Genomic DNA, 26291 nt, shown 5'->3' on the forward strand with positions numbered 1-26291 from the left:
CTCCCACAATCCATCACAGGGTGATTTTTAATGGTCAATCTTCAGTGTACCAACCACAAGGCTACGTTTCATGCCCAGCCACAGTTACCCTTCAGGCGGTGGTGATGAGCTGGTTATTACAGCCCACCTGGTGTGGGAGAGACCAGAATGATGATGATGATGCTTGGGGGGGGGCTTCCGTGACTTGGATTCAGAAACAGTGATATTGTTCCAACTCAGGATGGCGAGAGATTTCCCTGGGACTTTGTCAGTGTTCTTGGGGGCTGCACTCATCCAGAACATTGCAAAGTATTCCACCACTTTTCATAACTTTGGTCTTGTAGATGGTGGACAGTGTTTGGAAATTCAGGAGTTGAGAAATTCGCAACATAATTCCCAGCCTCTGACTTTCTGTCATCGCCATGAATATTTATCAGGGTTGACTCTGACCATGGTTCCATGTACAATATTCAAAGTTGTAACTCAATCTGACAAGTAATGGCTAGTTCTGTAATCTGGTATTTGAATCAGATACTGGGTCAAAGTAACGTGCTTCCACCAATCCATCCGTCAAGGCTGTGATCATACCCTAACATTGAGTGGGGACCTTCAATCCCCAAACTCTCACAGCACAACCAGTCCACTTGAGGCTGCTCAGTTCAACACATTCAACTTTATGTTGAGATACTCTCATGTCCATAAAGATGTGCGTATGGACCACATCGAGTTGGGAGGACAGTATCTGAGCTGTACATTCGACAGAATACAATGTAAACAGGATCAGGATCAGAATCAGAATCAGAATCTTTCCACTTGGAAACATCCTTGAGTTGAGGGCTAGTTTATCTAGAAACAATTAAAAACTGAACATGGAGACAGAAAATTTGATCGTGCAATATGTTTCCAGCAGCAGTTTAGACATGGAGGCCTGAGGCCTACTACATGGCTGAGGCACTCAGCACATTTAATGTTTTGGTTTGTAAACTGGGTTTCCTGAGATCTAAGGTCAAAGGGATAACAGCAGATACAGAAAGGATCCACAAAGTACATCAGTTGCCTGCACTAGATGACCCAAAAGCACTTCATTTCTGTCACTGTCAATCAATAGGCAAATGTTTAAGGTCAACAAAATCTAGCCATTTTTCAATGGACTCCCAACACTGTCATTCAAAAGCTAGGAAGACAAATCCCTCAGAGTAACAAACTAACAAAGTTCTGCAAATCTGTTTTCAGCATGTCTTAATACACAAGCTCAAATACAATAGTGATGTTTCAGAGTATGTTTTAATCTCATTTTCAGGTAGATATATTTACAGAATTTGCACTTGTGTAAGAGGTCATTCGCCAATTTCATCATCGACCAGTTGTCAATTCTAATTGGCTTCTGGATCCACTTCCTATCTGCGCTGAATGGACATGGCAGCTGATCGATTGATTAACAAGAGTGATTGGCCATCACTGATGATGTCATTTCCTGCTTAATAAAATGAGGTCTGCTCCTGGAATATAAATAGAAGTCCAAAGGGTGTGGTGATTTAGGTAGCGTTGGTGGTAATTCTAAGTTTGTGATTAGCCTGTGACTTGTCTTGGGTAGGCCAGTAGTACAATATTTGTCACAAAATGGCTTCCCAGATTTGTCAAAACTATCACCAGGATTGTGAAGCTGCTGTCAACAAGCAGATTAACCTGGAGCTCACTGCCTCCTATCTCTATCAGTCTTTGGTGAGTGTTGTCTCTATTTATAATTGCTTCTATTACGTGAAGTAAAGTTTTCCTTTTTCCTTTATCAGATTAACTTGATACTCCTGTAGATTGACTTTAGTAGCTCTTACCTGTTTCACAATTCAAGATAACTGTGGTGTTACAGCAACAATGGTGTATGATACTGATGTGCAATAATGTATGCAAGGTGAAGTGTTCTTAGTTAGTGTACAACTCCTTGATATGGCTGTCACATGCAGTAACTGTTGTTTCCCTAGAGGTGTCAAAACAGGATATTTTACAGGAATAGCTTAAAAACCATTTAGGTCAACCATATGGAGGTATCTGTTGACCAGCTGCCTTTCTGCTGCTTTCATGTATTCTGGTATCTTTGATTTTATTTTCTGCTAATGCTAAATAAGCCTTTTACAATATCAAATCTAGTATGATGGAGTTATGGCAGTGTTTATCAATGATACTTGGCTTATCTGAGCAGAGGTATTTAATGTCAGCCTGTGACTGGCCTCCACTTAAGTAGGCTCCAGTTCAGGCCTATTTAGCTTTTGGTATTATCCATTTGTGTGGGTGGTCAGGTAGCCACTGGTTGTCCATCCCTTCACCTGGAGGAAGAGTCAATTTGCTGTAGTGTTGGTGTACCCACAAGGTGGCTGGAGTAGTCTGAAATTTCCCTTTGACTGGAGAAATGGAGACCATCAAATCAGGATGGTATGAGAATTAAAATGGCCCATTTTTTTCCCAGTAATGATTTGCCCATGCCCTTCTGAAGTGTTAGAATCACCTAATTAGGTGTTTAGTGAGTGCTGCAGGGTACCTGGTAGATAATGGACACTGAAGGGAGGTGGAGAATGCAGTACCAATGGAGTGGGCTGTTTTATCCTGGATGGTGTCTCACTCTTGAATGTTGCAGGTACACTCCTCCAGACATGTGGTGAATATTCATCACACTCTGGGGCTCCTCTGTTTTACAGGTCCCCTCGAGATGAAAATGAAGTCCCTAGAGCTCTGATGGAGGTGGGAACAGCTTTCATTGGTGAACCAGTTAGCTTTTAATAAGGATGGATCACTCCCTTCCAGTCTGACCGGAGTTGTGCCCCTTCATAATCCTCAACCAACTGTTGGGGCCCAGTCTGGATCTGTCAAAACCACTAAGATTGCCCAGACCCTAACCTTTCCTCATCAGAAAGGCAGTTGTATCGTGTATACTCCAGGAGGTGATGCAGCTGGTCAAACCATTCTGCTTTATAAAAACAACTATCTACATTCTATGGTAGAAGCACCAACAAAAGGAAACAGGAGTTTAAGACAATCCAACAACTTGGAACCTAATGGACTCAATTGCAACATAACAAAGGAACTGTTCCCATCCCCACAACAGGCCAAAAACACCCCCTTTAGCAAATGGTAACTACAAACTCTGCTTCTTGCTGGCAGGAGAGTTTTCAGAGCATTCAAGTAAGAAACATCTGTTTGAAGCATGGAACCTAGTTTCAGAGTAACAGCTTCTCCGCAAATAGCGGTTTCTGCCTGTTAAAACAAAACCAGATTGGAGAATAACTGGGCTGGCCACTCCCCTGTCCTTTTTTTTTTCCTCTTTGAAGAAGGTATTTCCAGACATAGCAGCACCTCTGCCTTTATGACCTGTCTTGAAGGGGGCACAAACCAAGGATGAAACATCCTGCTGAAAGGAGTAGCATTAACACTTCACTCGTGAGCATGATGGTTCAATGTCTGAGTCAAATATGGGTGTAAATCTAATGGTTTGAACTGCTCAAGTCAAACCAAGCATAGTGCTTTTCAGTTTACCTGCGAATGGTGTCACCAGCTTGATGTAATGGTTAATCTGAGTCACATGAGGTTTTCCCTGTCTCGGACTCTTCCTTGATCAAGTTACACTTTTCTAATCACTCAGTTGCTTGCTCACAATTCAAAGGCTCCTTGCACAGGCTTTCCTCAGCAAACCCCAGGTCCCTTCTCTCTCATTCCATTCCACTCATTCCCTTCCATACTCTGATATGAACACATTTGTACTGATACAATCTATGGTCCAGACAATCCCAATGATCTACAACTTGCACAAACTCTCTCCTGACTAAATTAGTGCCAGCAGTGTCTAACATCCACTTTAGCCCCAAAGGAACAATGTCATTCCTTGCAGCAGCCTCATGGTTCCTTTCTCATTGAATGGCAGGACAGGCTTGAGGGGCTGAATGGCCTACAGTCCCTGTGTCCTGATATGTTTTGTATGTACTTTCATTCAGAAAAATGTCCTGGTGACTGGGTATTCCCCTCTGGTTAATGGTGACTGGGGTAGACTGCACTTAGTACTCCAGTGGCTTTCCTTGTCCCCCAACTGAACCCTCACCTTGTTAAAGGTTATAACTTCAGTTGGTTCCATGTAGAATATTTGAAATCTACCATCCCAGACCTGGTCTGTACAGAAACAGACCCTCTAAGCCACTCTTCCATGCCAGCCAGATATCCCACATTAATCTAGTCCCATTTGGCACATATCACTCTAAATACCTCCCATTCATATACCCATCCAGATGCCTTTGAAATGTGGTAATTGTACCAGCCTCCGCTACTTCCTTTAGCAGCTCATTCCATACACCACCTTCTAGAAAAAGCTGCTGCTTGGATCCACTTATGTCCATCCCTCATGTTAACCCTGTGCTGTCTAGCTTTGGACCCCCACCCCAACACAAATACATCCTGCACTCTCGTTTCCTTTTATTGAAGAGTTTCAGTCAATGTCTAATATCTTCCAATTCTAATGGTGTTAATGAGCAGAAACATGAATTTCGTGTTTCTCTCCTCTGATGCTGTACCAGACCTGCTGAGGAACTCACCAGCTGTTTAATCCAAATTAAAACATGGATGTTGCATGTCCTCAGGAGGAAGCTGGGGTGAAGAGCTGCTGGCTCACTGGACAACACTGGGATATTAAAATGGTTGAGAATGCAGTGCATTAATAACTGCTTGAATAGGCAGGCAGTCTGAGGGCTAAATTAGTCTTCTGTTCTGATAACTGGAATGGAGGCCAGTGATGTGTTAATGGGATGGAAATGGTTCTCTTTCAGATGTCGTACTTTGACCGGGATGATGTTGCCCTGCACCACTTCTCCCAGTTCTTCAAAGCTCAGTCCCAGGAGAAGCAGGAACATGCAGAGAAGCTGCTGAAATTCCAGAATCAGCGTGGAGGCAGAGTCCTCCTCCAGAATGTGAAGGTGGGAATGTTGGGGAGGGGATTGGCTGATCTTGTGATGTGGCTTCAATCCACCAGTAACAGGGTTTGCTCACCCTGAAGGGGGAAGTGAAGAGTAGCTTGTCTTCCCATACAATCTCTTTCATTTCCAAGTCACTGCATAGAAACAGGCCCTTTCAGCTACCACATCTAGCTGACCAAACTACACTAATCCCACCTACTTGCACTTAGTCCTTCACACACTGTACCCTGGCATTTGCAGTATTTGTCCAGATGTTACTGCAATGTCACTGGACTAGCTGCCTCCCAACACACCTCAGGTGGTGCATTCCATATTTATGAAGTTTCCTGAGATCCCACTAAATCCCTTAGTCCTCAAATCATCTTCTGGACTTGAGGATGGTACTGGCACTGCAGTATCTCAGTGCCAGCAACCCAGGTCCAATTCCAGCCTCTGGGAACTGATCAAAGATGTGCCAGTCAGTTTGGTCATGCTAGGCATTCCAGTTTCCAGGGATACACAGGCAACATATTTCTCTAAACAGGATTACAGGGATGGGTTGGGTCAGTGTGGGACCCTCTGGAGGGTTGATGTGGACAAATGGGCTAAATGACCTGCTTCACCCTATTGTCAGGATTCTGATTCTGTTCCTTAACTGTCCTTTGTTTCCATGTTTCAGAAGCCAGAGAGGGATGAGTGGGGTAACGGTCTGCAGGCAATGCAGGTTGCCCTGGATCTGGAGAAGAATGTGAACCAGAGTTTGCTGGATCTACACCAACTTGCCACTGCCCAGACTGACCCTCATGTAAGCTTCACCACCCCCTCATTCTCATCACTGTCAGACCCTCAGGGCAACACCTCACTGGTTGGTCTCTGTGGGTTTGAAATTCAATAATGCAACATGTGCCAAGATGTGATTTGGAGATGCCAGTGTCAGACTGGGGTGTACAAAGTTAAAACTAACACCACCAGGTTATAGTCCAACAGGCTTATTCAGAAGCTCTAGCTTCCAAACTAATACTCTTTGACCACCTGAAGAAACAGCACTCTGAAAGCCAGTGCTTCTGAATAAACCTGTTGGACAAAATCTGATGTTGTGATTTTTGTCCAGATATAACATTGATCATTCCAGATCCACACTGGTGGTTACAGTCTTACAACTCTTCACAAGAAGGTCAAGGAGGAACTTGGATTGTAATCTGGTGGGAGTGCTGAAGTGAGATTGGCCACTGAATCCTCATTCAGGACCATTGCAGTGGAATGATCACCATCCACCGCAATACAACTCGGCTCCACTTAAATGGCAAGATGTGCCAGCTGAGAGGCTAATATAGTCGCTAGTACAAAATCTCTAGTTTGCTGGATTTTTCTGGGTTGTCTAGAGCTAGTCTTGGATTGTGCTCATGTAATGAGTTGTAATATTCCTGTGTTCCAGCTGTGTGACTTCCTGGAGACTCACTATTTGGATGAGGAGGTTGAGATCATCAAGCGACTTGGGGACTACATCACCAACCTGAAGCGTCTGGGAGCCCCTGAGAATGGGCTGGGAGAGTACCTGTTTGACAGGCTCTCACTGGAGGACAGCAGTTAGTGGGGCATGGGGTACTGTCTGCTTTTGTCTGAATGCATTACTGACTTCACTTGGACAATCTGGCTCCTCCCTAGGGAGAAGGAGCATGTTGGCAAGAATGTGATGGCTGTACTACCTGAATGGAAATGAATAAAATGTTCTATTGATCTTGCATTTAGTCCTTCATTCAGACCACTGATCCTTCTCTCAAACTTGTGTGCTATCTCTTGGGGGGTGGGGTGGCTTGATCCTGCAATTTAGCTCACATCACTGGACAAAAACACCTCACCAAATGTCTCCCCTTCACTCTTCCACCTCAGCTGACACTCCACACCCCAGTGGACAGGAATAACTAGATGGGGTTGTTATAATTAAAAATCAAGCTATCGTGCCCCACATGAGATTGGGTGTTTTACACTCTGGAGTAGGAAACATTTTTAATGATTCTTTTTGTCCAAGAATTATAATTTTTTTTTTGGACTAATGCCTACACTTTTAGGCAAACAGTGGGCAAGGAAGTTTCCTTAACTCTCGAGACCGAACATCCATTTCCCTCGACACCCTAAATCTTTGATTCCAAGTTCATTTCCAGATTTGCCCATCAAGTATTCACCTTTCCATCAAGTCCTTCCTTCCTTCCTTCTAGAAGGACTCCACAATTTGGAATCAAACTGCATGATTTGGGTGACCAGATCTGATCACCTCTCTTATAGACCTCCCCCAAAGCCCATGAGGTTCTGGTTTCTACCTAGATCGTGGAACCGGCTAATGATATGATCTCAATTTGTCTGGTATAGCTTCCCTATGGAACTCTAACATGATCCGGATATTCTAAATGCAACTGTTTTCTTTTATCTCTGAGTCCAGCCTTAGGAGCCGCTTCTTGTTCAGACCAGCACAGGAGCCTGGGATCTTCATCCCTTCCCTTGTTATAGCCCTTAGCAGTGGGGTATGAAGAGTGGCTTGTTTCTCTGTAGTCTGAATCCAACATGCAGCACCTGATTTAAGCACCTTGATTAAATACCCATTCAACCATAACTAGGAGTCAATCCACAGCAGGGGGGGTTCTTCCCCACAGTAGCAATGTTATCCCCCTGTATCTTCGCTCACTTTTGTGTACCTCCCTATCTGAAGACTCTCTCCTAACACCACTCCTGCACTTTCAATAAACCTCAAGCCTGGCCACCCAGAGCTGGGATAATTCCCTGCAGAAACACATTCCTCGGAGTCAGCTGAAGAAATTCTCCTGAGCTGCATTGAATTAATACACATGCTCCCATCGTCACCTACAGCTGAAATGAGCAGGCTGACTGTGATCTGGGAATAACACAGCAATGCTTGAGGTTAGAAGCTTCCACCTGGTTTACTCTTGCTGCTAAAGTCAGCAGTTTGCAGTCCAAGCTGATCCTACCTTCCTCCCAGCTTCCCATGTGCTGAAGGATTCTCCTGATGCAGTTTGATTTGACCCAGTGATGTTGAAGGAGCAGTGATTTCTCTCCAAGTTGGGGAGTGCTGTCATTCTGAAAGGAAAACCTGGAGATGCTGACTCTCCTGTACAGCTGCTCCTTCATCTTTGGGGTTTCAGGGATCGTGGGTTAGGGAGGGGGCTCTCTTGGTGATTGTTTGAGTGAATTTTGTAATGAGCATACACTGCAGCCTTCAGGGAGGGTTTAGGTCCTTAACATATTTATTCCACAACGTTAAAACCTTTTACTGTAAACAATCAAGTCATGCTGACATACTCTCTACAGTGCAAGCTGAGGCCATTCAGCCCATTGAGTCTGCACCAATTATTTGAACAGCACCCTGTTCAGACCCACCCCATCCTCTTAACCCTGCATTTCCCATGGCCAATTCACCAATGCTGCACATCTTTGGACTGTGGGAGGAAACTGGAGCACTCATAGGAAACCCACACAGACTCAGGGAGAGCATGCACACTCTATATACACACTCACCCGAGGCTGGAATCAAACCCAGGTCCCTGGTGCTGTGCGGCAGCAGTGCTAACCACTGAGCCACCACACCATCCTAAAGAAACATGTTGTACACCAGTAGAGTCATAGAGTCATACATCACAGAAGCAGACCCTTCGGTCCAACCTGTCCACGCCGACCAGATTTCCAAAACTGTATCAGTTGCCCTTGCCTGCATTTGGCCCATGTCTCTCTAAAACCTTCCCATTCATGTATCGGTCCAAATGTCTTTTAAATGTTATAATTGTACCCATCTCCACCACTTCCTCTGGCAGCTCGTTCCATGTACACAGCACATTCTCTCTGAAAAGGTTGCCCCTCACGTCCCTATTTTAATCTTTCCCCTCCCACTTTAAGCCTCTGCCCCTCTAGTGTTGTACTCCCACTCCCCCATCCCAGGGTGGTTTTTATTGGTCAATCTTCAGTGTGCCAATCAGAAGGCTACGTTTCGTGCCCTGCCACAGTTACCCTTCAGGTGGTGGTGATGAGCTGGTTATTACAGCCCACCTGGTGTGAGAGAGACCAGAATGATGCTGCTGCTGCTGAGGGGGGGGGGGGCTTCCGGGACTTGGATTCAGAAACAGTGATATTGTTCCAACTCAGGATGGCGAGAGATTTCCCTGGGGCTTCGTCAGTGTTGGGGCTGGATTCAGCTCGAAAATTGCAAAGTATTCCACCACTTTTACTTGTAGATGGTGGACAGTGTTTGAAAAGTCAGGAGTTGAGAAATTCCCAACAGAATTCCCAGCCTCTGACCTGCTCTCATCGCCATGAATATTTATCAGGGTTGACCTCGGACCATGGTTCCATGAACAATATTCAAAGTTGTAACTCAATCTGACAAGTAATGGCTAGACTGTAACCTGGGATTTGAATCAGATACTGGGTCAAAGTAACTTGCTTCCACCAATCCATCCGTCAAGGCTGTGATCATACCCTAACATTGAGTAGGGACCTTCAATCCCCAAACTCTCACAGCCCACCACTCCACTGGAGGCTGCTCAGTTCAACACATTCAACTTTAGGTTGTGAGACCCTCATGTCCATATCACTGTGGGTATGGACCATGTTGAGCTGGGAGGCCAGTTTCTGAGCTGCACATTTTACAGATTGCAATGTAAACAGAACCAGAATCTTCCCATTTGGAAACATCCTTGAGTTGAGGGACTGGTCCTTCTTGAAACAATTAATAACTAAACATGGAGACAGAAAAGTTGATCATGCAGTATGTTTCTAACAGCAATTTAGGAATGGAAGCCTGAGGCCTACTACATAGCTGACACACTCAGCACATTTACCGTTTTGTTTTTAAACTGGGTTTCCTGAGACCGAAAGTCAAAAAGATCACAGCAGATTCAGAAAGGATCCACAAAGTACATCAGTTGCCTGCACTAGATGACCCAAAAGCACTTCATTTCTGTCACTGTCAATCAATAGGCAAATGTTTAAGGTCAACAAAATCTAGCCATTTTTCAATAGACTCACAACACTGTCATTCAAAAGCTAGGAAGACAAGTCCCTCAGAGTAACAAATTAATAAAATTCTGCAAATCTGTTTTCAGCATGTCTTCATACACAAGCTCAAATACAATAGTAAAGTTTCAGAGTATGTTTTAATCTCATTTTCAGCTAGATATATTTACAGAATTTGCACTTGTGTAAGATGTCAAAGGTCAATCACCAATTCCATCATCCACCAATTGTCAATTCTAATTGGCTTCTGGATCCAATTCCCATTCTGCGCTGAATGGACATGGCAGCTGATCGATTGATTAACAAGAATGATTGGCCATCACTGATGATGTCATTTCCTGCTTAATAAAATGAGTTCTTCTCCTGGAATATAAATACAAGTCTGAGGGCTGTGGTGATTTAGGTCCAGTTGGTAGTAATTCTAAGTTTGTGGTTAGTCTGTGGTTAGTACTGCTGCCTCACAGTACCAGAGACCTGGGTTCAATTCCCACCTCTGACAATTGTCTGTGTTCTCTTCACATGATCTCTTCCATCTCCCACTCACTGCATAGAAACAGGCCCTTTGGTCTACCATATCTATGCTGACCAAACTACACTAATCCCACCTACCTGCACTTAGTCCTTCACCCACTATAGCCTGGCATTCTCCCCACTTCTGTGTGGGTTTGCTCTGGTTTCTCCCACAGTCCAAAGACCTGCAGGTTAGGTGAATTGGCTGTGCTAAATTAACTGTCTTAGGTGAAGAGGTAAGGTGGGTCTGGGTGGGTTGCTCTTCGGAGGGTTGGTGTGGACTTGTTGGGCTGAAGGGCCTGTTTCCACAGTGTAAGAGAGCTAATTTAGGTCCATCACATGATGAAAATGGAGGTATCCATTGACTAGTTGCTGTTTTGCTATTTTAATGCACTCTGGTATGCTTGCACATTCTGCTAATGCCAACAAAGCATCATATTAGATTTGATACTGTAAAAGGTATTATGGCAGTGTTTTATCAATGATACTTGGCTTACCTGAGCAGAGGTATTTAATGTCAGCCTGTGACTGGCCTCCACTTAAATAGGCTTCAGTTGAGGCCTATTTAGCTTTCTGTATTATCCATTTGTGTGGGTGGTCAGGTAGCCACTGGTTGTCCATCCCTTCACCTGGAGGAAGAGTCAATTTGCTGTAGTGCTGGTGTACCCACAAGGTGGCTGGAGTAGTCTGAAATTTGACCCAATGACTGAAGAAATGGAGACCATCAAATCAGGATGGTATGAGAATTAAAATGGTCCACTTTGTTCCAGTAATGATTTGCCCATGCCCTTCTGAAGTGTTAGGATGACCTATTTGGAAGGTGTTTAGTGAGTGCTGCAGGGTACCTGGTAGACAATGGACACTGAAGGGAGGTGGAGAATGCAGTACCAATGGAGTGGGCTACTTTATCCTGAATGGTGTCTCACGCTTGAATGTTGTAGGTATACTCGGACAAACGTGGTGAATATTCATCACACTCTGGGGCTCCTCTGTTTTACAGGTCCTCTCTCATGAGATGACCATGAAATCCCTAGAGCTCTGATGGAGGTGGGAACAGCTTTCATTGGTGAACCAGTTAGCTTTTAATAAGGATGGATCACTCCCTTCCATTCTGACCTGAGTTGTGCCCTTCATAATCCTCAACCAACTGTTGGGGCCCAGTCTGGATCTGTCAAAACCACTAAGGTTGCCCAGACCCTAACCTTTCCTCATCAGAAAGGCAGTTGTATAGTGTATACTCCAGGAGGTGATGCAGCTGGTCAAACCATTCTACTTTATACAAACAACTATCTACATACTATGGTAGCACCAACAAAAGGAAACAGGAATTTAAGACAATCCAACTATTTGGAACCCAATGGACTCAATTGCAACATAACAAAGGAGCTGTTTCAATCCCCACAACAGCCCAAAAACACCCCCTTTAGCAAATGATAAATACAATCTCTGCTTCTTGCTGGCAGGTATTTTCAGAGCATTCAAGTAAGCAACATCTGTTGAAGCATGGAACTTAGTTTCAGAGTAACAGCTTCTCTGCTACTAGCAGTTTCTGCCTGTTAAAACAAACCAAGATTGGAGAATAACTGGCCACTCCTGTCTTTTTTTTTGGGAAGCTATTTCCAGACATAGCAGCACCTCTGCCTTTATGACCCTTCTTGAGGGGGGGCACAAACCAAGGATGAAACATCCTGCTTAAAGGAGTAGCATTAACATAACATTCACTTGTGAGCATGATGGTTCAATGTCTGAGTCAAATATGGGTGTAAATCTAATGGTTTAAACTGCTCCAGTCCAACCAAGCATAGTGCTGTTCAGTTTACCTGCGGATGGTGTCACCAGCTTGATGTAATGGTTAATCTGAGTCGCATGAAGTTTTCCCTGTCTCGGACTCTTCCTTGATCAAGTTACACTTTTCTAATCACTCAGTTGCTTGCTCACAATTCAAAGGCTCCTTGCGCAGGCTTTCCTCAGCAAACCCCAGGTCCCCTTCTCTCTCATTCCATTCCACTCATTCCCTTCCATACTCTGATATGAACACATTTGTACTGATCCAATCTATGGTCCAGACAATCCCAATGATCTACAAGTTGCACAAAACCCTCTCTTGATTTAAATTAGTGCCAGCAGTGTCCAACATCCACTTTAGCCCCAAAGGAATAATGTAGTGCCTTGCAGCAGCCTCATGGTTACTTTCTCATTGAATGGCAGGACAGGCTTGAGGGGCTGAATGGCCTACAGTCCCTGTGTTCTGATATCAGTTTTGTATCCCAATGTCCTGGTGACTGGGTATTCCCCTCTGGTTAATGGTGACTGGAGTAGACTGCACTTAGTACTCCAGTGGCTTTCCTTGTCACCCAACTGAACCCTCACCTTGTTAAAGGTTACAACTTCAGTCGGTATCATGCAGAATACTTGATCTACCATCCTAGACCTGGTCTGCACAGAAACAGACCCTCTAAGCCACTCTTCCATGCCAGCCAGATATCCCACATTAATCTAGTCCCATTTGGCACATACCACCCATTCATATACCCATCCATATGCATTTGAAATGTGGTAACTGTACCAGCCTCCTACTTCCTTTGGCAGCTCATTCCATACACCACCTTCTAGAAAAAGCTGCTGCTTGGATCCACTTATGTCCATCCCTCATGTTAACCCTGTGCTGTCTAGCTTTGGACCCCCACCCCACCACAAATACATCCTGCACTCTCGTTTCCTTTTATTGAAGAGTTTCAGTCAATGTCTAATATCTTCCAATTCTAATGGTGTTAATGAGCAGAAACATGAATTTCGTGTTTCTCTCCTCTGATGCTGTACCAGACCTACTCAGCAACACACCAGCTGTTTAATCCAAATTAAAACATGGATGTTGCATGTCCTCAGGAGGAAGCTGGGGTGAAGAGCTGCTGGCTCACTGGACAACACTGGGATATTAAAATGGCTGAGAATGCAGAGGATTAATAACTGCTTGAATAGACAGGCAGTCTGAGGGCTAAATTAGTCTTCCGTTCTGATAACTGGAATTGGGGCCAGTGATGTGTTAATGGGATATAAATGGTTCTCTTTCAGATGTCGTACTTTGACCGGGATGATGTTGCCCTGCACCATTTCTCCCAGTTCTTCAAAGCTCAGTCCCAGGAGAAGCAGGAACATGCAGAGAAGCTGCTGAAATTCCAGAATCAGCGTGGAGGCAGAGTCCTCCTCCAGGATGTGAAGGTGGGAATTTGAGGGAGGGGGGATGGGGTTTGTATGGTTGGAGAGAAAATGGCTCTCAATGTGGCTTCAAGTCAGTAGCAGGATTTTCACCTCCTGAAAGAGGAGCTTTGCCTGTCTGATCTCTCTCTGTACTGGCAAAGATTATTCACAGAATAATGTACCCTAACTTACAGGGGGATATTTATGCTATCTCATAATCCAACAGGTGGGAATGTTGGGGAGGGGGTTGGCTGATCTCTGTGGCTTCAATTTGTTGGTAACAGGGTTTGCTCATCCTGAAGGGGGAAGTGAAGAGCTGTTGCTGGACTTTCCCATATGACCTTTCCATCTCCAAGTCACATCATAGAAACAGGCCCTTTGGTCTACCATATCTGTGCTGACCAAACTACACTAATCCCACCTACCTGCACTTAACCATTAGCCCACTGTGCCCTAGTATTTGAAGTATTTCTCCAGATGTTGCTGCAATGTCACTGCACTAGCTGCCTCCCCCACACTCAGGTGCAGCATTCCATATTTCTCAATTTCCTGAGATCCCACTAAAATCCTTCCTTTCTCCTCAAATCATCCTCTGGACTTGAGGATGGTACTGGCACTGCACTGTCTCAGTGCCAGGGACCCAGGTCCAATTCCAGCCTCTAGGATCTGCTCAGTTTGAACATGGCACAAAAGATGTGCTGGTCAGTTTGGTCATGCTAGGTTGCCCAGTTTCCAGGGATACACAGGCTACATGTTTCTCTAAACAGGATTACAGGGATGGGTTGGGTCAGTGTGGGACCATCTGGAGGGTTGATGTGGACAAATGGGTTAAATGACCTGCTTCACCCTATTGTCAGGATTCTGATTCTGTTCCTTAACTGTCCTTTGTTTCCATGTTTCAGAAGCCAGAGAGGGATGAGTGGGGTAACGGTCTGCAGGCAATGCAGGTTGCCCTGGATCTGGAGAAGAATGTGAACCAGAGTTTGCTGGATCTACACCAACTCTCCACTGCCCAGACTGACCCTCATGTAAGCTTCACCACCTCCTCATTCTCCTCACTGCCAGACCCTCAGGGCAACACCTCACTGGTTGGTCTCTGTGGGTTTGAAATTCAATAAGGCAACACTTGGAGATGTGATTTGGTGATGCCAGTATCAAACTGGTGTGTACAAAATTAAAACTATTTTACCAACAGGTTATAGTCCAACAGGCTTATTAGGAAGCTCTAGCTTCCAAACTAATACTCTTTGACCACCTGAAGAAGCAGCACTCTGAAAGCCAGTGCTTCTGAATAAACCTGTTGGACAAAACCTGATGTTGTGATTTTTAACTTTGTCCAGATATCACATTGTAACCACCAGTGTGGATCTGGAATGATCCACCTTACAACTCTTCAGCAAGAAGGTCAAGGAGGAACTTGGATTGTAATCTGGTGGGAGTGCTGAAGTGATATTGGCCACTGAATCCTCATTTGGGACCATTGCAGTGGAATGATCACCATCCACCACAATACAACTCCGTTCCACTTAAATGGCAAGATGTGCCAGCTGAGAGGCTAATATATTCACTGGTACAAAATCTCTAGTTTGCTGGATTTTTCTGGGTTGTCTAGAGCTAGTACTGCCCAGTCTGTTTTGCAGTGGGAATTCTCCAAACTGTCTTGGATTGTGCTCATGTAAAATTCCTGTGTTCCAGCTGTGTGACTTCCTGGAGACCCACTATTTGGATGAGGAGGTTGAGATCATCAAGCGACTTGGGGACTACATCACCAACCTGAAGCGTCTGGGAGCCCCTGAGAATGGGCTGGGAGAGTACCTGTTTGACAGGCTCTCACCGGAGGACAGCAGTTAGTGGGGCATGGGGTACTGTCTGCTTTTGTCTGAATGCATTACTGACTTCACTTGGACAATCTAGCTCCTCCCTAGGGAGAAGGAATATGTTGGCAAGAATGTAATGGCTGTACCACCTGAATGGAAATGGATAAAACCCTGTACTTGTTGGTTGTCCATCATTCAGATCACTGATCCTTCACTCACATTTTAGTGATTTTCTGGAGAGCTTGATGCCAGTAACTCACTATGCAATTTGGCTCATATACTGGACTAAAACACCTCACTAAAATGTATCCTCTTCACTCTTCCCCTCTCCCACCCCTCAGCCAACACTCCACACCCCACTGGACAGGAATAACTAGATGGGGTAGTTGTAACTAAAATTCAAGCTATCGTGCCCCACATGTGAGGTTGGGTGTTTTACACTCTGGTTTAATACTCCATTTAATTATTCTTTTTGTCCAAGAATTATACTCTTCTGGCCTATTGCCTACAGTTGTAGGCACACAAACAGTGTGCAAGGAAGTTTGTCCTCCTCTTCAAAAGACCAACTTGAGATATCAATTTCCCTAGACACCCCTGCCCCCCCCCCCCACTCCCATCTTTGATTCCATGTTCACTTCCAATTTGCCTATCAATGTTGGGGTGAACACTTTGTCTTTAGAAGTGCTCCACAATTTGGACCCAAACTGCATGATCTGGGTGACAAGATCTGTTCACCTCTTCCTGCAGGCCTTGGCTGAGGTCCATCAGGCTGGATGGAGAAACCAGCTAACCTAGGTATGATATGATCCCAATGTGTCCAGTATAACTCCCAATGGAACTCTAACATGATCTGGCTATTCTAACTGCTGCTGTTTTCTTTACCTGAACCTCGCCTCTGGAGCCAGTCAGGGTTCAAAACTGGACCAGCACAGAGGCCTGGGATAATTCCCTGCAGAAACACATTCCTGGGAGTTAGCTGAAGAAATTCTCCTGAGCTGCATTGAATTAATACACATGCTCTCATCGTCACCTACAGCTGAAATGCGCAGGATGACTGTGATCTGGGAATAACACAGCAATGCTTGAGGTTAGATGCTTCCATCTGGTTTACTCTTGCTGCTAAAGTCAGCAGTTTGCAGTCCACGCTGATCCTACCTTCCTCCCAGCTTCCCATGTGCTGAAGGATTCTCCTGATGCAGTTTGATTTGACCCAGTGATGTTGAAGGAGCAGTGATTTCTCTCCAAGTTGGGGAGTGCTGTCATTCTGAAAGGAAAACCTGGAGATGCTGACTCTCCTGTACAGCTGCTCCTTCATCTTTGGGGTTTCAGGGATCAGGGGTTAGGGAGGGGGCTCTCCTGGTGATTGTTTGAGTGAATTTTATAGTGAGCATACACTGCAGCCTTCAGGGAGGGTTTAGGTCCTTAACATATTTATTCCACAACGTAAAACCTTTTATTGTAAATAATCAAGTTATGCCGACATACCTCTCTGCAGTGCAGGCTGAGGCCATTCAGCCCATTAAGTCTCCACCAATTATCTGAACAGCATTCTGTTCAGACCCATCCAATCCTCTTAACCCTGCATTTCCCATGGCCAATTCACTGATCCTGCACATCTTTTGACTGTGGGAGGAAACTGGAGCACTCATAGGAAACCCACACAGACACAGGGAGAGCATGCACACTCTATATATATATATATATATACACACACACACACACACTCATTTGAGGCTGGAATCAAACCCAGGTCCCTGGCGCTGTGAGGCAGCAGTGCTAACCACTGAGCCACCACACCATCCTAAAGAAACATGCCATAGCACAGAAGTAGAATCATAGTCATACATCACAGAAGCAGACCCTTCAGTCCAACCTGTCCACGCCGACCAGATTTCCAAAACTGTACCAGTTGCCCTTGCCTGCATTTGGCCCATGTCTCTCTAAAACCTTCCCATTCATGTATCGGTCCAAATGTCTTTTAAATGTTATAATTGTACCCGCCTCCACCACTTCCTCTGGCAGCTCATTCCATGTACACAGCACACTCTCTCTGAAAAGGTTGCCCCTCACATCCCTATTTTTAATCTTTCCCCTCCCACTTTAAGCCTATGTCCCTGTAGGTTTGCACTCCCCCATCCCAGGGTGGTTTTTATTGGTCAATCTTCAGTGTGCCAATCAGAAGGCTACGTTTCGTGCCCAGCCACAGTTACCCTTCAGGTGGTGGTGATGAGCTGGTTATTACAGCCCACCTGGTGTGGGAGAGACCAGAATGATGATGATGATGATGATGATGATGATGATGATGATGATGCTGAGGGAGGAGGGCTTCCGGGACTTGGATTCAGAAACAGTGATATTGTTCCAACTCAGGATGGCGAGAGATTTCCCTGGGGCTTCGTCAGTGTTGGGGCTGGATTCAGCCCGAAAATTGCAAAGTATTCCACCACTTTTACTTGTAGATGGTGGACAGTGTTTGGAAAGTCAGGAGTTGAGAAATTCCCAACAGAATTCCCAGCCTCTGACCTGCTTTCATCGCCATAATTATTTATCAGGGTTGACAACGGACCATGGTTCCATGTACAATATTCAAAGTTGTAACTCAATCTGACAAGTAATGGCTAGACTGTAACCTGGGATTTGAATCAGATACTGGGTCAAAGTAACTTGCTTCCACCAATCCATCCGTCAAGGCTGTGCTCATACCCTAACATTGAGTAGGCACCTTCAATCCCCAAACTCTCACAGTCTACCATTCCACTGGAGGCTGCTCAATTCAACACATTCAACTTTATGCTGAGAGACCGTCACATCCATAAAGATGTGCGTATGGACCACATTGAGCTGGGAGGCCAGTTTCTGAGCTGTACCACCTGCAGAATGCAATGTAAAAAGAATCAGAATCTCCCCACTTGGAAACATCCTTGAGTTGAGGGCTAGTTCTTCTTGAAACTATTAAATACTAAACATGGAGACAGAAAAGTTGATCATGCAGTATGTTTCTAACAACAATTTAAACATGGAGGCCTGAGGCCTACTACGTGGCTGACGCACTCAGCACATTTACCGTTTTGGTTTTAAACTGGACTTCCTGAGACCTAAGGTCAAAGAGATCACAGCAGATTCAGAAAGGATCCACAAAGTACATCAGTTACCTGCACTAGATGACCCAAAAGCACTTCATTTCTATCACTGTCAATCAATAGGTAAATGTTTAATGTCAACAAAATCTCGCCATTTTTCAATGGACTCCCAACACTGTCATTCAAAAGGTAGGAAGACAAATCCCTCAGACTAACAAACTAACAGAATTCTGCAAATCTCTGTTCAGCCATGTCTTAAAACACAAACTCAGATACAACAGTGAAGTTTCAGAGGATGTTTTAATCTCATTTCCAGGCAGATATACTTACAGAATTTGCATTTATCTAAGAGGTCAAAGGTCAATCAGTAATTCTATCATCAACTTGTTGTCAATTCTGATTGGCTCCTGGATCCAATTCCCATTCTGTACTGATTGGACATGGCAGCTGATCGATTGATTAACAAGAGTGATTGGCCATCACTGATGATGTCATTTTCTGCTTAATAAAGTGAGGGTCTGCTCCTGTTGTGCAAGTAAAAGTCTAAAGGCTGTGGTGGTTTAGGTATTGTTGGTTGGCCTGTGATTTGTCTTGGGTCGGCAAGTAGTATAATATTCAATACAAAATGGCTTCCCAGGTTTGTCAAAACTATCACCCGGATTGTGAAGCTGCTGTCAACAAGCAGATTAACCTGGAGCTCACTGCCTCCTATCTCTATCAGTCTTTGGTGAGTGGTGTCTGTGTGAAATTTAAAAGTAAAACTATTATATGAAGCAAGCTGTTTTCCTTATTTCTAATTAACTTGCCTCCTGTAGATGGACTTTTTTAGTTCTTGCCTAAACATCAATTCAAATGAAATGTTATGTTACAATAACAATGGGGTATGATACTGATGTGCAATAATGTTTGCCTTCAGTGATGTATGTAGGGTGAAGTGTTTGTGGTTGGCATAATTTCACTAATCTGGTACTAATTTCCCTAGGGTTGTCAACAGGATATTTTGTAAGACTAGCTTAGAAAACCATTTAAGCCAACTATATGGTGGAATGGAAGTATCCATTTGACTAGTTGCCTTTCTGCTGCTTTAATGTATTCTGGTAAACTTGTTAGCTTATGCTAATCCTAAGTAAGCACCATACTAGATTTGATACTGTGAAAGGGTGTTATGGCTATGTTTACCAATGATACTTGGCTTACCTGAGCAGAAAAACTTAAGGGCAGGCTGTAACTGGCATCCAGTTAAGCAGCCCTCAACTGGGGCCTATTTGGCTTTCTGCTTTCACCATTAATCTCTGGATAGTCAGTGGTCAGGTAGCTATTTGTTGTCCATCCCTTAACCTGGAGGAAGAGTTAACTTACTGGATGGGTCAAAATCTCAGGCCACATGGCTGAAGAAATGGAAGCTTTCAAATCAGGATGGTATGGGGTGATAAACAGACCCCCTCTCTCTTTCCTGGTAGTGCTTTGCCTATGCCCTTCTGAAGTTTTAAGGTTTGTGTTGTAGGGTACCTGGTAGATACTGAAGGGAGGTGGTGAATGCAGTACTAACAGAATAGGCTGCTTTGGCCTGGGTGGTGTCTCCTTAATCTTGTAGGTGCTTACATCTGGACATGTGGAGAATATTCATCCCATTGGCTTATCTGTTGAGATGCTCTTGTGATGAGAATGAGGTCTGTAAAGGTGTGTGGTGGAGGTGGGAACTTTTATTGGTGCACCATTTTTTTAATAACTTGTGTCCCAGAAGAATGGGTCACTCTCTCTTCCACTGAACTAAGTTGTGCCCCTTAATGATCCCTGAACTGACTGTTAGGGACCAGGCTGGATCTGTCAAAATGATTAAGGTTGCCCAGACACCCTTGGTTTTTCTTATTATGGAGACAGATTTACAGTGGATAATCCAGGGGTGATGTAGCTGGTCAAACCACTCTGCTTTATACCAAACAGAATTTATTTACATACTGTGGTGGAATTTAGAACAACTATTTGGAACCCACCTGACTCAATCACAACATAACAATGTTAAATGGAGTAGACTGCACTTAGTACTCCAGTGGTTTTTTTCTTCATCCAACTGAACCCTCACCTTGTTGAAGGTTACAACTTTCCATGTTCTGCATGGAACCAATTGGCATTTCTACAGACTTTTTGCTAAAAAATGTATAGCATGGAACAGACCCCATAATCCATTTTTTTCTCTCTAAGATATCTTAAATTAATCTCATCCCATTTGGCCCATATCCCTCTAAACCCTTCCTATTCTGTTCTCCTCCAAATGCCATTTAAATGTTGTCATTGCACCAGCCTCCAGCACTTCCGCTGGTAGTTCATTCCCAACACACACCACCCTCTGGAAAAAGTTGCCTCAAGTCCATTTATATCCATCCCTCAACCCAAGCCCTCTAGTTCTGCACTCCTCCATCCTGCACTCTTGTTTCCTTCACTTGCTCAAAGCATATTCAATCTCTATCTTCTCATTCAGATGGTGGTTACTGAACAGAAAAATGAATTCAGCAATTCTCTCCTCTGATGCTGTGCCAGTCCTCAGCAATTCACCAGCTGTTTAATCAAAATAAAACACATGGAATTTGCATGTTCCTCAGGAGGAAGCTGGCATTGTTCCAAATCATCCAGTTAAAGGAGCTGCTGGCTCATTGGGCACCACCATTATATTAAAATTGTTGTAAACCCAGAGGTTTAACAGTTTCTTGAATACTCAATCTCTAATTTCAAGAGCTAAACTAGCCTTCTAATTCTAACTAGAATTGGGCCCAGTGATGTGCTAATGGGATGGAAATGGTTCTCTTTCAGATGTCGTACTTTGACCGGGATGATGTTGCCCTGCACCATTTCTCCCAGTTCTTCAAAGCTCAGTCCCAGGAGAAGCAGGAACATGCAGAGAAGCTGCTGAAATTCCAGAATCAGCGTGGAGGCAGAGTCCTCCTCCAGGATGTGAAGGTGGGAATGTTGGGGTGGGGGGGGGTGAGGAGAAGAGATAACAGCACTTGTGATGTGGCTTCAAGTCAGTGACAGGATTTTCAGATCCTGAAGCTTGACTTTCTCATTTGATCTCTTCCATTTCCAACTCATGCAGCATAGAAACAAGCCCTCTGGTCACCGCAGACATGGTGAACCAAACTACACTAATCCCATCTACCTGCACTTAGCCCCCTATGCTCTGGTATTTGAAGTATTTGTCTGGATGTTGCTGCAGGGTCAGTGAACTAGCTGCCTCTCCCACCCTCAGGTGGTGCATTCCATATTGCTACCACCCTCTTGAAGTTTCCTGATCCCTTGAACGCCTTACTCTACAAACCTTATCTGGACTTCAGGGATGGCATGGTTGTTCAGTGGTGAGCATTGATGCTTCACAACACCAGGGACCCAGGTCCCATTCCAGCCTCCAAACTCTGTAGTCTGCACATTCTGTGTCTGCATGAGTTTCCTCTAGGTGCTATTTCTTCCACAGTCCAAAGATGTGCGGATTAGTTGACTTGGGGAATCTAGCATACTGCCCCAGGATGTGCATTAGCCATGGCAAATACAGGATTACAGGGATGGGGTGGGTCAGTGTGGGATGCTGTTTAGAGGGTTAATGTGGGCAAATGGCCTAAATCCCTTGCTGCTACACACTAGGGATTCTATTACTTTGATTCTTAACTGTCCTTTGTTTCCATGTTTCAGAAGCCAGAGAGGGGTGAGTGGGGTAACGGTCTGCAGGCAATGCAGGTTGCCCTGGATCTGGAGAAGAATGTGAACCAGAGTTTGCTGGATCTACACCAACTCGCCACTGCCCAGACTGACCCTCATGTAAGCTTCACCACCTCCTCATTCTCCTCACTGCCAGACCCTCAGGGCAACACCTCACTGGTTGGTCTCTGTGGGTTTGAAATTAATAATCCAACACTTGGTCCAGATCTAACATTGATCAATCCAGATCCATATTGATGGTTACCATGTTACAACTGCTCAGCAATAAGGTCAAGGAGGAACTTTTGATTCTAATCTGGTGGGAGTGCTGAAGTGATATTGGCCACTGAATCCCCATTCAGGATCATTGCAGTGGAATGATTACTGTACACCACAATACAACTGGGTTCCTGTTAAGAAACTGCATGAGCCAGCTGAAAGACTAATATCTTTGCAATATAAATGATCTAGTTTGGTTTTTAGGGTTGTCCAGAGCTAGTACTATCCAGTCTATTTTGCAGTGGGAATTCTCCAAACTGTCTTGGATTGTGCTCATGTAATGAGTTGTAATATTCCTGTGTTCCAGCTGTGTGACTTCCTGGAGACTCACTATTTGGATGAGGAGGTTGAGATCATCAAGCGACTTGGGGACTACATCACCAACCTGAAGCGTCTGGGAGCCCCTGAGAATGGGCTGGGAGAGTACCTGTTTGACAGGCTCTCGCTGGAGGACAGCAGTTAGTGGGGCATGGGGTACTGTCTGCTTTTGTCTGAATGCATTACTGACTTCACTTGGACAGTCTGGCTTCCACCAGGGAGAAGGAGCATGTTGGCAAGAATGTAATGGCTGTACCACCTGAAATGGAAATGAATAAAATCTTGTATTGATCTTGCTTATTGTCCATCGTTCAGGCCACTGATCCTTCACTTGAATTTGTTTGCATCTCTGGAGAGCTTGACAAACATTTTGCAATTTGGTTCCTCACTGGACTAAACACGACACTAAATGTCTCTTCTCTCTTCCCACGCCCCATTGGACAGGATAACTAGATGGGAGTTCTGTAACATGTCTAAAACAAGTTGCCCTGACAAAAACTTGAATGAGGTTGGGGATTGCAGTCTGGTGTCAAACCTTTCTTTTGTCCAGGAATTATACCTTCCTGGACTTGATGGGTACAATTGTACCCATGGAAACTGTGTGCAAGGGAGTTTCTAAAACACCTCCAGATCAAGTCCAGGCATCCATTTCCATAGACATCCCACATCTTTAATTCTATGTTCTCTTCCAGATTTGCCCATCAAATGTTCACCACCTCCACATCAATGTCTTTATTCACTTTGGCAGTACTCCATAAACAGCTACATGATCTGGGTGACCAGATCTGCCCACCTCTTCCTGTAGGCCTTGGATATGGTCCATCAGGCTGGATGGAGGAAATGGCTTAGCTAGGGATGATATGATCTCAACTTGTCTGATCCAGATCCCACTGGAGCTCTGACATGATCAGGATATTCTAAATGTTGCTGTTTTATTTCCCTCTCCTTTTTGCCTCCGGAGCCAGTTGGGATTCAGACCAGGACCAGCCCAGGGGCCTGTGATCTTCACCTCTTGCCTTGTTACAGCCATTAGCCGTTGGGTGCAATGACCAGTCCATTTCTCCATAGTCTGAGTCAAACATGCAACTCCTGATAGGAAACATGATTAAATACCTATTCTAGTTCTGCCAGGAGTCAATCCAGACTGGGGGAGATGTTTCCCTGAAGTAGTAATGTTGTCCCACTGTTCCTCCCTATCTGAGGACTTACTCTGAACACCACTACTGCCCTTTCAATAAACTTCAAGTCTGCTCGCTCAGAGTTGGGAAAATTCACCACAAACAGTCCCAGCAGATGCAGTGCAGGGAGTCAGCTCAAGGAATTCTCCTGAGCTGCATTGGATTATAATGCACACTCTCATTGTCACCTACAGCTGAAATGCGCAGGATGACTGTGATCTGGGAATAACACAGCAATGCTTGAGGTTAGATGCTTCCATCTGGTTTACTCTTGCTGCTAAAGTCAGTAGTTTGCAGTCCAAGCTGATCCTTGCTTCCTCCCAGCTTCCCATGTGCTGAAGGATTCTCCTGATGCAGTTTGATTTGACCCAGTGATGTTGAAGGAGCAGTGATTTCTCTCCAAGTTGGGGAGTGCTATCATCCTGAAAGAAAAACCTGGAGATGCTGACTCTCCTGTACAGCTGCTCCTTCATCTTTGGGGTTTCAGGGATCGGGGGTTAGGGAGGTGGCTCTCCTGGTGATTGTTTGAGTGAATTTTATAGTGAGCATACACTGTAGCCTTCAAGGAGATGTTCCACAACATAATACCATTTATTGTAAACAATCATGTCATACCCACAGACTGACTCCAGTGCAGGTTGAGGACGTTCAACCCATTGAGTCTGCACCAACCATCTGAACAGCTTCCTGTTCAGGCCCACTCCATCCCCTTAACCCTGCATTTCCCATAGCCGATCCACAGAACCTGCACATCTTTGGACTGTGGGAGGAAACCCACACAGACATGGGGAGAACACGCAAGCTCCACACAGTCACCCACGGCTGGAATCAAACCCAGGCCCCTGGTGCTGTGAGGCAGCAGTGCTAACCACTGAGCCACCATGCCACCCTAAAGGAACATGCTGTTGTACACCATTAGAGTCAGAGTCTTATGTACCTTTCAGCCCAACCTGTCCATGCTGTCTGGGTTTCCAAAACTGAACTAGACCCACTTGCCTGCATACGGCCCATGTCCTTGTAAAACCTTCCTATTCACGTATCTGTCTAAATGTCTTTGAAATGCTGTATTTGTACCCACCTCCACCACTTCCTCTGGCAGCTCACTCCATGTACACAGCACCCTCCCTCTGAAAAAGTTGCTACTCAGGTCCCCTTTTAAATCTTTTCCCCTCTTGCCTTAAACCTATACCCTCTCGTGTTGAAGTCACTAGGGCCATGTTGTGGAGGAGCAGGTGTTGGACCGGGTGGACAAAGTTAAAAATCACACAACACCAGGTTATAGTCCAACAGGTTTATTTGGAAGCACTAGCTTTCGGTGCGCTGCTCCTTCATCAGGTGGTTGTGGAACAGGATCAAAAGATACAATTTATAGCAAGAGAAATGCTATATTGAACAAACCTAGATTGCTGTTACATCTTTGGTTGCAGGTTTTGGTTCATTAATATGTAAATCCCAGAACTACTTTTAAGTTACCTTCTCAACTTAACTTAAGGTTTTATTAAAAAAGGTGACATCTCAGCTCAGACAATGCATTAAAGGTGTGAGGTTAGAGTCTGTCTGTATCCCAATCTTGAGTCAGACTGGTTCTATTTTCAAAGTTGGAATTTATAAAATATGACGTGGATTAATTGCCTGCATTGACTTCCTGCAGATTATGCATTTTTTGAGCAAAATAGAATGTATCTGCAAATGCAAATTCACTCCAAAGACTTATATGTGTGTGTACATACATGAGACAGAGAGAGAATATGAGTGTGCGCATGGGAGAGTGCGTGTTTGTGTGTGTGCATGCTTGGTAAAGTGTGTGTGGGAGTGATGGAGTGTAAACCTGTGAGAGGGTGTGTGCGTGTGGGGTGTATGTGTGTGTGTGTATGCGAAAGAGTCTGTGTGAGTGTGTGTGTTTGTGAGAGAGTGTATAGTGTAGTTGGGTCACCTGTAGTGTGACATGAAGCCAAGGACCCAGCTAAGGCCATCCTCATGGGTTCAGAACATGGCTATCAGCCTTTGCTCGGCCACCCTGCGTTGCTGCGTATCCTGAAGTCCGCCTTGGAGGCTGGTCACTTGAATGTCCGTGGCCACTGAAGTGTTCCTTGGACTGGGAGGGAACACCCCTGTCTGGTGACTGTTGCGCAGTGCCTATTCATCATTGCCGTCGCATCTGCTTGGTCTTGTCAGTGTACCATGAAGCCTTCCCTCCCATGTCTTAACTCACAACCTCAGATACAATAGTGAAGTTTTAGAATATGTTTTGGTGTCATTTTCAGGTAGCTATACTTAAAGAATTTGCACTTGTGCAGG

At 44.7% G+C, this 26291-nt stretch overlaps 2 protein-coding genes across 2 annotated transcripts; both read left to right on the top strand.

Annotated features, from left to right (window-relative positions):
* Positions 1-1599: 1599 nt before the first annotated feature.
* Positions 1600-6556, top strand: LOC140488964 (ferritin, middle subunit-like). The gene is made up of 4 exons (XM_072588192.1): positions 1600-1701; positions 4782-4928; positions 5587-5712; positions 6343-6556. Exons 1-4 carry the CDS (start codon positions 1600-1602, stop codon positions 6496-6498), a joined length of 531 nt encoding a protein of 176 aa, XP_072444293.1. The 3' UTR covers positions 6499-6556.
* A 12600-nt stretch (positions 6557-19156) lies between these two features.
* LOC140489055 (ferritin, middle subunit-like) lies at positions 19157-22960 on the top strand. The gene is made up of 4 exons (XM_072588296.1): positions 19157-19258; positions 21340-21486; positions 22213-22338; positions 22805-22960. Exons 1-4 carry the CDS (start codon positions 19157-19159, stop codon positions 22958-22960), a joined length of 531 nt encoding a protein of 176 aa, XP_072444397.1.
* The last annotated feature ends 3331 nt before the right edge of the window (positions 22961-26291 follow it).

Source organism: Chiloscyllium punctatum, chromosome 18 (genome assembly GCF_047496795.1).
Source record: "Chiloscyllium punctatum isolate Juve2018m chromosome 18, sChiPun1.3, whole genome shotgun sequence".
Taxonomy (NCBI): domain Eukaryota; kingdom Metazoa; phylum Chordata; class Chondrichthyes; order Orectolobiformes; family Hemiscylliidae; genus Chiloscyllium; species Chiloscyllium punctatum.